The 17,398-nt window shown below is 42.8% G+C and overlaps 1 protein-coding gene across 1 annotated transcript in view; it reads right to left on the minus strand.

Annotated features, from left to right (window-relative positions):
• Positions 1-17,398, minus strand: part of ADAMTS12 (ADAM metallopeptidase with thrombospondin type 1 motif 12) — a 326,954-nt gene that overhangs the window by 62,426 nt on the left and 247,130 nt on the right. The window contains exons 14-16 of the mRNA XM_025924368.2: positions 15,460-15,580; positions 4,855-5,099; positions 3,060-3,198 (exon numbers count right to left, since the gene is read on the minus strand). Of these exons, the coding sequence (XP_025780153.1) occupies positions 3,060-3,198; positions 4,855-5,099; positions 15,460-15,580 (505 nt within the window). The remainder of the gene's footprint in view (positions 1-3,059; positions 3,199-4,854; positions 5,100-15,459; positions 15,581-17,398) is intronic.

Below are 17,398 nucleotides of genomic sequence, written 5' to 3' on the forward strand. Positions count from 1 at the left end.
AGCCTGTTTCCGATTCTGTGTCTCCCTCTCTCTCTGCCCCTCCCCCGTTCATGCTCTGCCTCTCTCTGTCCCAAAAATAAATAAATGTTGAAAAAAAAAAATTAATAACCAGAATGACATTTGCCCAAGCAGGCCGAGGTGTTGCTGAAGGATCAGACTGTATCAGAACCAAGTGCCTGATGCCCATTTGGTAAGGGAATCTCATTTCCTAGCCAAGAGGATGCATCTCATCTTTACGAACACAGCACAAATCAGTCATTTATCTTGTATTCCTATGCTCTGAAATATTGCATGTGTAATAATGCAAAGAATTCGGGGCGCCTGGGTGGCGCAGTCGGTTAAGCGTCCGACTTCAGCCAGATCACGATCTCGCGGTCCGTGAGTTCGAGCCCCGCGTCAGGCTCTGGGCTGACGGCTCAGAGCCTGGAGCCTGTTTCTGATTCTGTGTCTCCCTCTCTCTCTGCCCCTCCCCCGTTCATGCTCTGTCTCTCTCTGTCCCAAAAATAAATAAACGTTGAAAAAAAAATTTTTTTTTAAATAAATAAATAAATAATAAAAAAAAAATAAAAAAAAAATAATGCAAAGAATTCATCCCATGTTGAAACAGAAAAGAGGGGCGGGTGGGTGCTCTCCTGTTTTGTGGAGGGGCCCCTGCCCAGCCTGGACTGGCTGAGTTTTCACTCCTTGGTGTCCAGGGACAAAGGATTTCAGCTTAAAGCTTAAACCTGTACTTCACCTAAAGAAGAGAAAAATGGGGATGAGAACTCGAAAAAGTATTTGTATCTATAGTCCCCATGACCTCATTTTCCTCACAACTGCTCCTCAAGGAAATATTTTTCACCAACTTATTTTTTGTTTATGTTGCTTTTGCTTCTCGGCAAGCCCAGCCCCCTGGGCAGTGGGGCAGGACATCTGGAAATGCCAGGGGTAGCACTGGGGATAGCAGTATGACACCAACCCCACTTACGGCTGCTGCCACAAATCACAGCTTTGACCTAATGGATTTCCAGAGGACTAGGATTTTCAAAACAGCACACATTTTGAAATGAACACGATCCCTACGATTTCTAAAAGTTAACCCTTGGTTTCTGTACTGAAGGAGGGGAAGAGAGAAGTTGGAAATACAAGAATCGTCGATTAGGTTGACAATGCGTGACTCAGTGTCCATTGCTGGACCCCTTTCCAGGACTGCTTCCTGGGGCAGGGGGCACAGGTACAGGGAGGAGCGAGTGAAGGAATGGTGACGAGACAGAGTATATAAGAGAGAGGCCCACAGAGTAGGTGACTGTGTTCTTCTGGCCATTCACTCCTTCACTTCCATTCTCTTGGCTACCTCGCTGAATTTGGCACTTCCCCTTATTGCTGCCCTAGTTTTAAAGGCAGTAGTTACAAGCTAAAGGCAGGAAGTTCCAGAACAGACTTGGACATGATCCAAAAAAGGGAGGCAGAGGCCTCATATGGGACTACTATTAAAGCCCCCCAAATGAGTGAAGAGCCCCAAGTACCTGACATACCGTTCCCCGCCCCCTCGCCCCAGACCTTAGAGAAGTTCACCCAGCCTTCAGCCAAGAGAGTGGATGCCCTACAAATGTCCGTGCACTTGTTTACAGTTTCCAGCTTGTACTCAGAGGACTAAGGCCAACCGATGAAATGAAAGGTGAGCAGAAATGATCTGTGTCACCACCAGGCCGTGGCCCTTAACAAGAGCCAGTCTGCCTCTTCCATTTCTGTTTGCTGTGGGGCATGCTGGAAGCCACACATGTCAGATGTCTTAGTTGCAAGATGAAGCTGGGCCACCCAATCTGCATCAGACTTACAATGGGTTAGAAATAAACCTTCTCTGTGTTGAAGTCCTGAGATTTTGATTTCTTATGGTAGCAGAACTTATTCCATCCTGATACACTTGACAGCAAGGAATCTCTCCAATGCTCAATTTTATGAGAGGAAACTACTCTCCTAGTAGATATGAAAACGTGGTAAATTGGAGACAGAAAAAAGAACACTAGGTTGGAATCAGGAGAGCCTATTATGGTCTGGATTTGCCCATCATTTACAGTATGCTTCTGAGCCGGGTGTTCGACTTTTGTTGCTGTTGTTGTTGTTTAAATGTTCATTTATTTATTTTGAGAGAGAGAGAGTACAGTGGGGGCGGGGCAGAGAGAGAGGGAGAGAGAGAATCCCAAGCAGGCTCCATGCTCAGTGTGGTGCCCGATTTGGGGCTTGATCTCATAAGTCATGAGATCATGACCTGAGCCAAAATCAAGACTAGAACCCTTAACTGACTGAGCCACCCAGGTGCCCCGCAGGGTGTTTGACTTTTGTGAACTTCAGGTCCTCAACCAGGCTTTTAAGCCTTTCTGTTTTGCTTTTTAAAACACATGTAATACTGGGGCACCCAACTCTTGATTTCGGCTCAGGTCATGATCTCACGGTTCGTGGGATGGAGCCCCGCATCGGGCTCTGAGCTAACAGTGTGGAGCCTGCTTGGGATTCTCTCCCTCTCCCTCTCTCTCTGACCCTCTCCAGCTTGTGCACGCACTCATTCTCTCTCTCAAATATCAATAAATAAACATTAAAAAAGCAAAACACATGTAATACTGTATTGTATGCCTGAAAGTTGCCAAAAGAGCAGATATTAAATGTTCTCACCACATACACAAAAAGGTAACTTTGTGGAGTGATGGATATGTTGACTGACCTTATTGTGGTAAACGTTTCACAATATGTACGTGTATCAAATCATCCGGTACAATTTAAACTTACACAATGTTATGATGTGTCACTTTTATCTCAATAATTCTGAAAACACAACAAAATAAGACATGTAACCTTTTTTTCAAACAAACTCTTTCATGAACAACAGTATATAAAGCTGATTCAAGAAAAACTGCCTCTCTCTTTAGACCATGACCAGCATATTCACTCTCAGAGAGGCCCCGGGCCATGTTTGTGGAACCCTGCAGACCTAGAGGCACAGAGTATGAACCACTGGCTCAGACTGCCTCTGTGGCCCAATGTGAAGCTGACACGGATGCAGAGACACAGCAGCTGTCTCTCACCTGTCCCACATGTTACGCTGCACTCTGTCCAGTGGCCATACTGCCAGAAGTACACCAGTTTTTCCACGTCATTGTCAAGGCCATCTTTCCGGATTGTATACTCATATTTGATGCCAGGGTTAGTCACCTGGAACAGAAGCTAAAAGGCAATAGAAGGTTGACATCACTGTCGTGACTTTATATTACAAAACACAGTGCTGTAGTAACAAACACTACAGAATGTCCATCATCTTAAAGTAATTATGAAGACATGCATTGGAGCAAACGCCAATAAATGAATATATCTCCACCTCTACTTCCACCTACACATCTATCTATATCTATATCTATATGTATATCTACCTACATCTATACCTTTATCTGTCTCTATCTAATCTCCGTTTGATTATTTCTTGGCTGAATTCCCATGGAGATTTAATCTTATGGAAATTTCTCTGAGGGAATGGGGATAGTGTCTTTTCCAACAATAGACTGGTAGGTCACCTTGCACCCTTGTGTACTTAATAACCTTGTGATTACAGGTAAGTTACTTAATATCTTTGTGCCTTAGTTTCCCCTATTTACAAAGTGAGGATAATAATAGCATGACTAATAGGGATGTTGTGAGAGTCGAATAAGTAAATAAATGTAACATAACTGGATATGAGTAGAATACAGGGCGTTGGGTAAGCTCAGTCAGGAGAGCATGCAACTCTTGATCTCAGGTTGTAAGTTCAAGACCCACGTTGGGTGTACAGATTAAAAATAAAATCTTAAAAAAAAAAGATATGAATAGAATAGTGCCTCATATGTAGTTAGCATTCAATAAACATTAATTTTTATTATTGTTGTTGCTGTTGCCTTATGATGCTATTCCCTAGCTCTCAGGTGAGTTAATTCCTTTAAAGCATATAGTTCTGCAATAAAAATGGTCATGGGCTTTAGGCAAGGCATACCATTCTTGGGACCCCCCCTCACTTCCCTCTCCTGCAGGTACTCTACTTACCACATATTTAAAATTGGTGGATTGGTTGCTCCATGGGATTGGGGTTCCCATATGTAAATCCTTTGCCATGTAGGCAGGTAAGATTTCAGGTCTCAAGACATTTGTGAATCATAGCTGTCAAGCCTTGACCTCCAGCTTTTATGAGTGCTCTGATCTCTGGCTCTGCAATTACCTCCTAACTTCTGAATATGGTTATATCTGACTTTCTCTTGGGCCATCCAAGAGATGTAATCCCCAACTTGCCTTGTCTCTACTGATATAATCTACTCCTTTTCTATAGTTCCTCGCCAACATGAAAGACAATTTACTTATTCAACTCTCACAACACCCGCTTGTGCCTTCAAGGAGACATACTACATTCTAACTCCATTCTCCCCCAAGAGTTTCACAAAGTCAAACATCTTGTCTGAGGACAAGCACATGATAACATATGAAAAAAACCATGTCAGTCCATCACCATTGCTGGAAAGCTACTTGGAAACTCATGCCACACTGACATAGATTGACAGCATCTTTTTTTATACCTGAGAAACACCTGCAAATAAACAGCTTAGGTCAACCATAGTGGAAACTGAACTCAAAACTCCCGTTAGAGGATTTTAGGGACCCCATCATTTCATTATGGGGACTTCAGAAATTTCTAGGCAATAAAGGATTAACAGCACAAGTAACATCTTGCTTCCCTCCCTGTTCCTTGCTAAAAATTTTAAGTATTTTTAATTAACGTCCCCTAGCAAATACCTTGGAAAAGAACATCATAAATGTCCTAAATAATGTACATATCATCAGCTGCCTTCCCCTCTGCATTACCTGGATCCACACTGACTCATTGGTAGGACCTGTGGCCATCAGTTTCTCCAGGTCTCCTTTCCTGTCATATTGGAAGATGGTCCCTGCCAGCTTGTAGTTTCCATTCCACTGGATAATAAATCCTCCATTGAGGTAATATTTTTTGGGGTCTTCACTCCTGATGGCCAAAAAGTTTCCAGCTCCTTCAACCTCCATTACCCTTATGTCCCTTGCTCCTTTTGGAATCAGTCCAATGTCAACATAACCTAAGGAGAGAAGATACAATAACGGAAAAGGCACAGTAGCTTAGCTGAACACAATCTGTTTCCAATCCATCATTCATCTCCATGACTTAGTGCCCTTGCCTTCCTTTTGGGTGGTCATTGGGATTAGTAGATACAGTAGTCATGGGGAATTTTAAAGAGCTTGGCCAGGAGTAGAATTTCCAGGGGCTCTATGACTCAGTATATACACAGTTTTATGAGAAGAGGTGAAATAAATGCAGATTGGACTATGAAGCATTTGTGGTTGACCCAGCATTGACATTTCTGTAATTTTAAGTTGACAGTTCAAATATTTACAGCCCCTAACTAGCTTCCCATCAGCATTTCTGCTCCCCCATTTGTTGCTGCTATCAGATTAATCTTTTTCAACATTACATTGGATACATCCTTCTGCTTATTCATCCTCATTGCCTCCAAGTTAAAGACAGACTCTTAGAAGTAATCTAATCATAGCTTAAATTCATTAATAGAATCCCAGGAGAAATCATGAATTGATTTGCCACCTGGTGCTCTTGAATACAACTTGTGATGAGAAACTCAGCTCTGAGTACAGCTTTTTATATTGCTGGACAATTCTATTCATTATAAAGGGGTTTTTTTCTTATTTTTTTTTTGTTATGATGAAATATGAATTTATGTTCTACTCTCATGTGCTCTACTCCGACCTGAAAGCGCACAGAAGGCATTCATTTAAAGATGATGATCAATTCTAGCTACAGTCTTATTCTTGTATACTGGTAGTCATGGCAGGGGACATACTGGGGAGAAAAGGAATTAACACATAATGGTTTCCCCTCTTTGGCAGACTCCATGCTAAGCACTTGATGAATTTATCCTGTTTGGGTTTCTTAAGAACCATCAGTGGGATAGAACGGAAAGAACATGAACTTTGGGGATGGCATGCAAACGTGTGGGGGCAGGGGAGTCAGGACACTTGAGTCCTAGCTTCTGCATCACCACGAATGTGTTTTATGACTTTCATGCACTTATTTAACTTCCTTGAATGTCATCTGCACAATAAAGGGGATTGAATAGATGATGTCTGACATTGCTGGCGGCTATGATATTCATTTTTCTCTTTTCTAAGCAAAACATTCTTGTTCCTTTAACCTTTCTTTCCATGCAAAATTTGGTCTTAAGACCCTGATCATCCTGGCCATTTTCCACTGGACATGCACTAGGTTTTTTGATCCCAAGGAAACCTGCATCTCTGTCACCTGAAAGTACCTTGACGGCTCCCCCTCCATCAATGCTGAAGTAGCAGGGGGTCTTGGGAGCTAAAATCCTAGGAAGCCAGCAGGAACAATTTGCTTAGAAGCTCAGGCCACAGCCTCAGCCCCATTTTTCAAACTGACAGCTACCATCCAGCAAGACCAAAATGCAAGTCTTGTAGCACCTTATTAAATTCCGTTTGACCCTCACAATACTTGCCTGAAACAGCTGATTAAAACTGCAAATTTACAAGTAGCTCTAGGAACATATTTATCACATGTAAGTGAGGCTATTGCAATTTTCTGAAATGCCTTTGGAGTGTTGCATCCCACAGCCACTTTCTGACTTGGGATATTGCCTGCCTTCTCAGAGCAGAACTCATGCAGAAAGCTCAACTGGCATTACATGCAGGACAATCACCTTATCTCCTTTGTTTACAACAAACAGCAAAATAATCCCTCCCCCCCCCCCCCAAAAAAAAACAATGGGAACTAGATGAAAAAAAAATCCTGGAGTTTGCTTCTTTATCTTCCACTTAAGAAAAAAAATCCAAATTTAGAAATATTTGTCATCCAGATTCTGCAAACTTCAAAGGGGAGGTACATCAAATTTAAAATAAAAGCTCCCAGTGAATCTAAGTGCTGCTTTTAAACAGTCTACAGGCAGTTCACAGAAGATGTAAACTGAGATCGATTTAGCCATGAGCAAAAGTAATGCACATTTCTACCACGTATTTTGCAAAAGAATATCTGGGGGAAGGCCAAAGGATAAAATTATGGTAACTTGGAGTTAGAAAGAACCACAATATCTCTACCAGACTCCTTTGCACATGACAAAAAAGCCCATACTTGAGAAGAATATAAAATGAAAAGTAAAATGTTCAATTTCCCTTCACCCCCAGTCCTATGTCTCAAGGACGATTACAGTGAATAAGTTTCCTGGATTCTCTTCCAAAATCTTTCTTTGCATGTACAAGCACATATACACATAATTTTTTAAACAAGTGGGATCATACTGTGTGAACTATTCCAACTATTGCTTTTTAAATTTAATATACTTTACATATCTTTCCATATTTTTTGAGCATTTCAACAACTGCAAAAATGACATAAACCCATTTGTTTAATCAATCTGCTACTTATGGACATTTAAATGGAAATGAATGGCTATAAACCTTTCTGTTTATCAAATGAGAAACCCGGGTTCCCACACAAAGAAGAAATCTATCCACATCACACACCTAGGTAGAAAGTACATACACCTATACCCAGGGTTTGCTAACCAATTCTTAATATATTGTTTTTAATAAGAAAATGTGGTTGGTAGAAAGAGAATATTCCTGAGTATCTTATCCTCAAGGGTCTTCTTTACAGAAATAAGAATCATATTAAAAAGTAAGGGTGGAAAGTTATTGAGACATTTTCTCTGCATCAAAGGAAAGCTTTCAGGGTTGATAAGACTTTTTCCAAAGTACTAAGAATGGTGAGTACATACATTCAGAAAGTCACTTTCTCCCACTCTCCCTAGTAAACATCAGTCATTTGCACCAGTATTGGGGTAATACCGAGAAAATGGGGAAAGTAGGAAAATGTAATCTTGACCTCAGAGAAGGAGTCTCTGGGCCCATGGAGATCACCTGGAGAAGCCAGCCTATCACTGAGTCCTGAGTCCCTTGAGCTGAAAGAATACTTGGGGCCTTTGAGGATGGGGCAGAAGACCGGCCCCGCTTCTGAAACCGTCTTTAGGAGAGATAACAATAGATTATTGGTGCTAAAGTTCACCTTATCCAACTGTTCTTTGCAATTCACAAAACAGAATTTACCCAGTAGCATATTTTTAATAAAAATGTGCTCATAATGAGGTCAGACTATTAACCCCTTGACAATTTATCTACAACTACCAGCTCATCTTTTTTTTTTTTTCTTAAGATTTATGCTGTCAGTTTGCAGCAAGCAAGACAATCCTCAGTGCAGGCCCAAATCTCCTGGTGTAATGTAAGGAGGCTCTGGGAAAGGCCAGTCCATCTCCTGAGGCCTGCCTTGACAGAAATGACACATCAGGGTCAGGTACAGGTATCAACCTGCACTTGACCTGCTCCCACATGAGAAGGAGGAAGAACTACCCATAAATGTGCCCGGAAGATCTTCTGAAAATCCCAACTGCCTTGGTCCAGGTTGAGAGTTTTAGCTTCAATTATTTCAAAAAGAGGGTTATAAGGGCACCAGGACCTTGGAAAACACCACGAGCAACCACAACCCTCTTGCGAGAAGCCAGGGGAAAGGAAACATAGAAGAGAGACCAGATATTGACGGGGGCTTCCTGACCCTAAATGCTTCTGGGAAAGGATGGCAGCCCTGAGCCCTCTTGATACAAAAACTGTCAAGTAGAGGGTCCCTTCACTCTCCTTCCCTTCTCATTCCTTCCAGCCTGGGATCTCCTGGAAAACATGATCTAGGATAGTCTCCAAGTAAGGTGATATTCTGGTTTCAAGAAAGCCACATCCCCTCTTTTTATTATGCCCTACCTTCTGCCTCAGGTTTCTAAGAAAATGTTCTCATGCTGTCCATGTGGACCCATCTTCTAGCACTGGGCTACCTACCCTGTCCCAGGCAATTATGTATGTTTTGGCAAACCAGTGACCCCTTCATGTCATTCGCCCACCTAAAATCATAGAATGGACCTTATTCTCTCTTAAGCCAACAGCAAACAAACTGAACCTTGCAGAATTGGCATAGGAACAGCTTTGAGTGATGAAGCCATGCCATTTGTTCCTAAAATTGCCTCTTCCTTCTCACTGCCCAGACTTGAATTGAACTTGCACACATACTGCTGTCACAGCTCCCTAACCTGTGTTGTGAGGTATTGTTGATGGGCTCCATTCATTCATGCACTTCCTCAGCGACAGAAACTAAGTGGTCCCAAGAAAAAGTCCAGAATATGCCTCACTATGGGATTAAGACAGCAATCTTAACATAACTTGAAACTGGTGTCAATTCTTCACTCTAGGTGAATTTAATACAACCAAAAAGATCAGTGGCAGACACGGGAGCTACCGCTGGAAGAACTGAGCACATAAACACACAGGATCGGGAAGTGGATGGGTATCATGTGGTCAGGTTCAGGAATAATTCCAGGTCCAGGCAGTTGCTCTGCATACTCCATTCCAGGAATTTCCTAAAGGTGTGGACACTGGCAGCAAGTGTTTCTAGGAGAAACTTTCTGTGCCTTTCCTCTGCTTTCTAGACCGCAGATTTTTTTTCAACATGCTAAATTGTGAAAATGAAATTGTGATGAATCTCAGAGGAAACCTAATTAATTTAAATATTATGCCAAGAGAGTTACAATAACTCTAGTATGTGCATCAAACCCACTAAACAGATATGCAAATATATTTGGTATATATTTAACAATATTTAAATAATATTTAATAAGGTGAATTTTGTATGGAAACTATTCTAGGTCAATAAAAAGATTGTAAGGTATTTTTTTTAATTTACAGGGGTTTGCTTTGTTTGTTTTTGAGAGACAGAGAGAGAGAGAGAGTGAACAAGTGTGCATGCGTGCTGGGGAGGAACAGAGAGAGAGGGAGAGAGAATCTTAATCAGGCTCCACACTGAGCACAGAGCCCAATGCTGGGCTTGATATCATGACCGTGAGATCATGACCTGAGCTGAAATCAAGAGTCAAGTGTTTAACCAACGGAGCCACCCAAGTGCCCCATAAAAATATCTTAAAATTGAAGTCTGAAAACATTCCGGTTGTGATTAAATAAGGGGAGTAGGAATCAAGGTTGGTGTTTTGGGCACTGAGTTAAATGACACAATTTCCTGTATGAGAGTTCCAGGGCACTCAGAGAATATGGTCTCTTGTTCCCAGCAATAGATGAAAGCAGCCAGTGTGAACAAGACCAGGAGCTAGTTTAGTGGTCACTGAGTCTGGCAATGGTCAACTCTAGAGAAGCCAAGCAAGGCCAGAGGAATCCAGAGTGGTGGTTTTAGGAAGTTAATGAATTAGTCCAAGAGGTTAAAAGTGTCAGGTTTTAACATTTAAGACCAAGGTAGGTGAGTAATACAGAATCAAGGAAATTAGGCAGCAGTGGGAAAAAAAAACAAACAAACAAAAAAAAAACACCCCGAAGCTGAGGAACTAGATGACAAAAGGTCAGGGTTCGAGGCCAAAGAAATTGGGTCATGAGAGTTTGGGATGGAAGTCAGGGCTCTGGGTAACAAGCCCAGGGTGCCCTTAGAAGAACAGAGCTTAATGTTCTATCAGCTTCCTTCCAAACCAGGCTCCTCATTTAAGTTGTGCCTAAGGGCCAAGTGGCAGAGTGGGGCCCAGGCCTGTTACCCATTAGGGTAAGGGAGAGAAGCTGACAGGAAGAGAGCCATTGTCTTTTTCTTTCTTCTACCTACCCCATGCCAAGTACACAACAGGTACTTGATTGATGTTTCTCAAGTCACAGAGTAAATGAATCAATGAACAAGCGGATGATATCTGTACACAGCTCACTGTACTCTGGACCTAAGTTCTTTAATTTCAGACACGTCTACTCATAGTAACCATGGCACTAGAGCAACAGGCCAATTCTTTTTTCTTTCTCCAAGAGAGGAAATGGAAGCTATTATGGAGGGTCTACAAGAAAGTGGGCCTAATGTTCCTCAAGTGTGACACTAATTAAAAGGCATGACATGATGCTGCCATCTGGCACACAGCATCAAATCTACTAAATGAGGTCCTCTCCACAAAGAGAGACAAGGACTTAGCTTTTGGGATAGCCCAAGAAAGCCACGAATAAAGACATCTTTTCTTAGAGACTCTGCCCAGCTTCAACACTTAGATTTCAATAAACATAGGATCAGCCTTAGGGCTAAGAGCAGGGGGAAGACAAAAAATACCAGACAGGGTTGAAAAGGGCCTCAGAAACGGAGGCCCAAAGGGGTGACTTCCCCATGGTCAATGGTAATCTGGATCAGCACCTGGTCTCTTGCCTCTCAGCCTATTTCAATTCCACATCATCCATCATTGTCTTTCTTTCCTTCACGAAAAAGGATAGGGCTAATATTTCATATCTCCATAGTCAAAGGCAGCAGCAGCCATAGAGGACACGATGGGTCCGTTCATGATGAGCATCTCTAATGCAGACCTTCTCCACTTCGTTTTAAACCTACTCTGTTAAAAGAAATCTATGAGCCAAAGTAAAGCAAAAAGGGAGGAGAACACAGGCAGACACATGGATCAGTTAGGCCATGCAAAGTTTGAAAGATTTCTGAATTCTTCTAGGTGACTGACTACATATTCACATCACTTTCTAGTCACAGAGATGATCTTGCCTCAAGTGCTAGTTGTACCTGTTGCCCGAGTTCATTGTTTTTCTGGTGTTGTCTGATAGTTGCTTACTTCTCTCAGAAAGGAGACGCTGGGCTTTCTCTCAAGATCATGGTTGTGACAAGAGCCTGTAACAAGCCTCTGGAGATTTGATGCCTAAGTGTAAAGCCATTTCCAACCACAGCTCCCATGTAACTGACTGCAGATATATACTTGTTCTGGGAATAATCCTCCATAAGGGCTCACCACGTGTCACAAATTCTTGAAGGCAAATGGGATGCCTTCCTGACCAGAGAGATGAAGTTACAATGGGAACGCCCCAAGCCAATCACTGCCAGCCACCAAAGTTCTCCACAGTTCTGGGTGGAGAGACAAGGAGAAAAGAATACTTCAGGATATTCATAAGAAGGGAAGGATTCTGAGATTTAGGTCTGTGGGCCAGAATCAGAAAGTGACAAAAACCCAATATTACAATAGTGGTTTACAATATTACACATGCAATATTGTACCAAGTCATGTAAAAAAAAAAAAAAGAAAAAGAAAAAAAAAGAGCTACAGCTAAACCGAAAAGCCCACAGGCAGGGTATCAGGGAGGGAAAATATCTGATTCAGAGATTCCATCAGCATAACTGTTAATGATGTGGTCTCCTTTATTGTCATGCAACCAACCTTAAGAAAAGCATTTTTCATTTGAATTTATATAAGTGCTTACTGAATACCTCCTATAGATAGAAATTATGTTTGTTGACATGGGGTTAGGCAGGGTGGTGATAGAGCCTAAAAGATGATTCATCCCTCAGTTTATAACTGCACTAGAAAGAAAGAATACAACAGAAGCAGAAGTAAGGCAGCAATACAAGACAGCATGTAAGTAAGCACAGAAAACAACTAACTATACCTTGGTTGTCTTCAAAAAGAGGTTGTTAAATTCCCTCTTTTGACTTTGGCCCTTGGATGAATCAATCTGCCCAATGCAATCTAACTCCATTTCACAGAGTTTTGCATCACTTTGTGGTTTCATTCCCAAGGTGGGGTGGCGGCAGCCAGGGTCTTTATGATGTATCTAGCTTTATTAGGCACACAGCAAAGGTGGGACTTGCGGAATGCCTGGTGGGTATAAGGAACACAGACCACCACCCAGCTGGGTGTCGACAGAGTCCAGAGTGAGATCTGGCTGGATTTCCCTACTGTGCTGGGGGTAGCAGTGCTAGAGGGCTTGGAAGCCCTGTCAGGATATGTACAATCTAAAGTGGACAGGGGCTCCTGGGTGGCTCGGTTGGCTAAGTGCCTGACTTTGGCTCACGTCATGATCTCACGGTTCGTGAGTTCGAGTCCCACGTCGGTCGCTGTGCTGACAGCTCGGAGACTGAAGTCTGTTTCAGATTCTGTGTCTCCCTCTCTCTGTTCTTCCCCCGCTCATACTCTGTCTCTCTCTCTCTCAAAAATAAATAAAACATTAAAAAAAACAAAGTGGACACATCTCCCTGGGTGCCAAGAGCCATCAGAAGTCCTCGGGGAAGCAAATGAGAGAAGGAGAAATGAAAATCAAAGTCACAAGGGATGCCAAATGCTCAGTGGTAGGTACATGGCCAGCGGTATCAAGGTCTCTAAGGCAGGTGTGGGGGTGGCAGGGAGGCTCAAGATGCTTCTGATCCTTTCTCCTAAGAAACCAGAGTAGAGATGATAAAAACCCAGAACTAAAGCTTGATTTCCTAAGGGCTTACTTAAAAGGTTAAGTGGTGGAGATTCAAGAATGAAAGCTCTGCTTTTCAAAGGAGTTACCATACTGTTAGGATCACAGCATATCTGAAGCCAAAGATATGAGCCTCTACAGGCAAAGAAATAATACTGAGGTTAAGTGTTGAAACATGATTTGAAGGGTTATTTTATAATCCAAGTAAATAAGGTCACATCTAAATACTGGAAAATACTTACGTAACAGCTTTACAAGATTGAATAAATATTACCTATCATAGGATGCTTGATCATAAGTCTAAGACCTACTGGGTTATTATTCACATTCTTAATAAGTAATGCAAAGGATACATTTCATGCATAATAAAGCCATCAAATAGACATAAAATATAATCCTTCAGTGATAATTCTAAAGGGCAAGACAAGCATTTCACTTTACAATTTAACCTTATTAATTCAATAGTCAAAGATCAAAAAAATAGGTGTAGAAATTAAACACATTTGGGTCATCCACTGTTATGTGTACTAAGGACCAATAAAGTATTTAGTCAATGCACCTGATACTTGAGGGCATACTCAGTTACTTCATCCTGGGTGGTGAACATGTCTAAAAGGGACGCATTGCTTTTTTGGGCCCCAGGAAAAGGGTGACCCACTACATCTGGGAGTCCCTGTCATTTCCCACCCTGGGTGTCATTCCCAGGGTGCCCTTCTCTTCTCAGGACCTACCTGGGTAATGCACACTGGACTCCCTACTCCCAGCACCCAGATTTCTTTGGAATCCAGAGAATTAACAACCTAACTGTCCCCTCCCCAAAGTAGCCTTGAGCAGTGACCAGTGGGAGCTGGCATACATTGTCTCAGCTCCCTTACCCCTTGGGTGGGAAAACTCTCATATACAATTTTTTTTTTAATCTTTATTTAGTTTTGAGGGAGAGGGAGAGACAGAGCGTGAACAGGGGAGGGGCAGAGAGAGAGAGGGAGACACAGAATCTGAAGCAGGATTCAGGCTTTGAGCTGTCAACACAGAGCCCTAAGCGGGGCTCAAACTCAGAGACAGTGAGACCGTGACCTGAGCTGAAGTCAGACGCCCAACTGACTGAGCCACCCAGGCGCCCCATCTCACATACGATTCTATACTGGGTCCTACGTAATGGTCACTGGCTTACTGACACACGCTTTCTTGACTCTCCTCCTTTCCCCGTTCTATTTCCTGCATGCCCTACTGGCATTTTCCAGGATCCTCCAACCCTCAAATAAACTGTTTGTATCAAATTCTTATCTTAGTGTATTTCTGTGGGAGCCTGAGCTATGATACTCTGAGTTGTCTTCATCATCTCTGGGCCTAACTTAGACCTTCCCAAGACCCCTTCAGCTATATACAAATCACTGATGGTGCCATGGGACCAGCTTAACTGAAAACAAATATGCAGGTCCCATAGCTGACTTGGGGTAAGGGTAAGCTCTTCATTCCCAAGGATTATTAGCAGCCCAGAGCTGCACAAAGAAGAAACCTTGTGAAAGGTCATCATGGGAAAGGAACAGCAGGGTGTGGGTAAGGAGGGGACATCAGGTAGCAGCAAGCACCTGGAGAGCCATAGGGCACCAGTGGGTAGGAACCCCTTCCAGGGAGAAATGGGGAAGAAGAGCAAGCTGAAGTGACCTTGCCTTGCCTCTCCTTTGGCCCTGAAGGTACACTCCGAGACTTCCGCCATTAAGCCCACTGCTGGGCTTCTCTGCTCTCTCTCTCTTAGAGCCTGCCTTGTGTCTGCACCCTTCCCAGCACCTTCTGATCTCTCTCTGTCCCCCGGTTCAAGGTCTGTTCCTAAGCCATTGGCCTTCAGTCCTGGATGCTGTCACAGGGATCATACTCATTCCTGTTCCTGGGGACAGCCCCCAGGTCACTTTAGATCCCTGTGTGCTGAGAGGTTTCCTGTAATTGCCTAGCCATCAACTCCTGTCCTAAAACTGTCAAGGAGCCCTTATCCCTTTGTAGTGAAGGCTATATCCATGTTGAGTTCTTTGAAAGCTACAATCTGCTTTTAAAACATAGTGATCAATCTTGCCCTCTATTCTCAGTCCCCTGCCACTTCAATTATTTGTTTGTTACCAGATCCTTCTTTCTGTTTAAACATTTTCTTCACAGTCTGGCAGGCAGAGCCATCCCCAAGGCACACACCGCAGCGATCCTCCGTGGCATTGGAGCCGATCTCATAGTCACAGCCGACCATCTGTGGGAAAGAGAGGCTGAGGGTGACTGACATAGACACGGAACGTCACACCTGCCTTGGACATCTGACTTCTCCTTTCCCCCTTTGCTCTTGATGAGATCGGGGCTGGGGACAGATGCAAGAACAATAGTTCCTTTTCCTGGTGGCAGCCACAGGAGCATCCAAAGCATCCACAGATGGTAAAGGATGGTTAGAGGGGAAAGAGGTACCCACTGAGTGGGTCTCCAATTTCCCCTGAGTCACAGGCAGAATTGAACACAGTTTCAAAAATTCAACATTGAAAATGTCTTGGAATCAGAGTTGATGGTGTAGTTAAATCCCCTTCTTATGTACAAACCTCATTCCCCTTCCTCTCTAATGAGAGTTTCCAGGGATGATGTAATTATTCCACCTATAATGTTCAGTCCCTTTAGATTTCTCACTGAGGTTATCTCTGCTTCTGTCTGAGCACAGCAGGTGAACCAGCAGCCATGGAGGACGATCTGGCTCAATGCTGAGACTCATTGAGTCCCACGAGGGATGAAATCCGTGCCTGTTGACCATCATCAGATTCTTTTGAGCCTCCTATCACCCCAGCCCCCAATGCACTTTACACATTGCCATATCCCAGCCATCGAGAGCTTTCTCCTGTGAGCTGAGACTGAATTTACCCGTGTGCTCTGGACCTGATCCCTTCCTAGTGTTCTGCCTGCCGGCCCTTCTCAGTCACCTTCTTTCCCTCTCCATGGATCCTTCTCCTCAGCCCATCATTATGGCCCACTCTTTCCCATCCTAAAATCCCCACGCTGGAAAAGACGTGTTCATCATATATCATCAGATACCAAAACATCATGACACTTAGATAGAAAGTGTCTAAGTTGAAGGTCTTTGTTGTTTGCTCTCTGGTAAAAGAGAGAGGGGAAACGGTACCATATTCTACTAGTCAGATTGTTCTTCTCTGTTTGTGAAGAATTGTGCGTAGGTAGTTTTTTTCTTCCTCAAAGACAACTCCCTTTCTTGTTTTATTTATTTTTTTTAAGTGTCTATTTTAATTCCAGCGAGGTAACATACAGCGTTAAATTAGTTTCAGGTGTACAATATAGTGATTCAGCACTTCCATACATCCGCTGGTGCTCATCACATTTCCTGTCATTTTTAAAGCCATCTCAAATCGACTGAAGGGAAGAACAGTTTGGATTTTTAAATATAACCCTCCCTCCACCAGCTGAACAGAGGATTAATGGCCAGTGACAGAAAATAACTCCATTCCTCAAACTAATTGTCTCTTCAGGTCCAAGGACTGTGCTACCTGACCCGTTGGGAAAAAACAAAGTGCTAAGAGATTAAAAAAATTAATCATGCCAATCAAAGTGGGGAAAAAAAGGAATTTTATGGATGTATACTCAGTGGTCACGAATAGAATGTCAACCTTTCACAAGCGATATAGGTACATCAAGCTGGAGGGTCCTGTAATAAGCTGACTTTTACAAATAATACGCCCAGAGACTTTCATTCCTTCACTGATTAGGGAAGAGCCAGGGAAACTTACTCTGAGACAAAGTAATTTTAAAGTGTTCTTTTTAAATCTCTGCCAAACAGGGATAGATAAGAATGTGAAGAATAAAGGAAAGAAAACCAGAAAAACAAACACTTGAGCCCATCTTTCCTCTCCAGCAATATTTGCCTGCATACTTGCGAGTGGAGGTGGGGGTGGGAGATGGGAGACCCAGCAAGTCAAGTGTCTCACAGAATATGTCCCATAGAATATTCAATGCATTCTTGTAGAGTCTTCACCCCAAATACTTCGCCCATCAGCTGCACGCAGCATAATCAACACTG

The sequence above is a fragment of the Puma concolor genome, chromosome A1, assembly GCF_028749965.1.
Source record: "Puma concolor isolate L17-30 chromosome A1, mPumCon1.1.hap2, whole genome shotgun sequence".
Classification (NCBI taxonomy): Eukaryota; Metazoa; Chordata; class Mammalia; order Carnivora; family Felidae; genus Puma; species Puma concolor.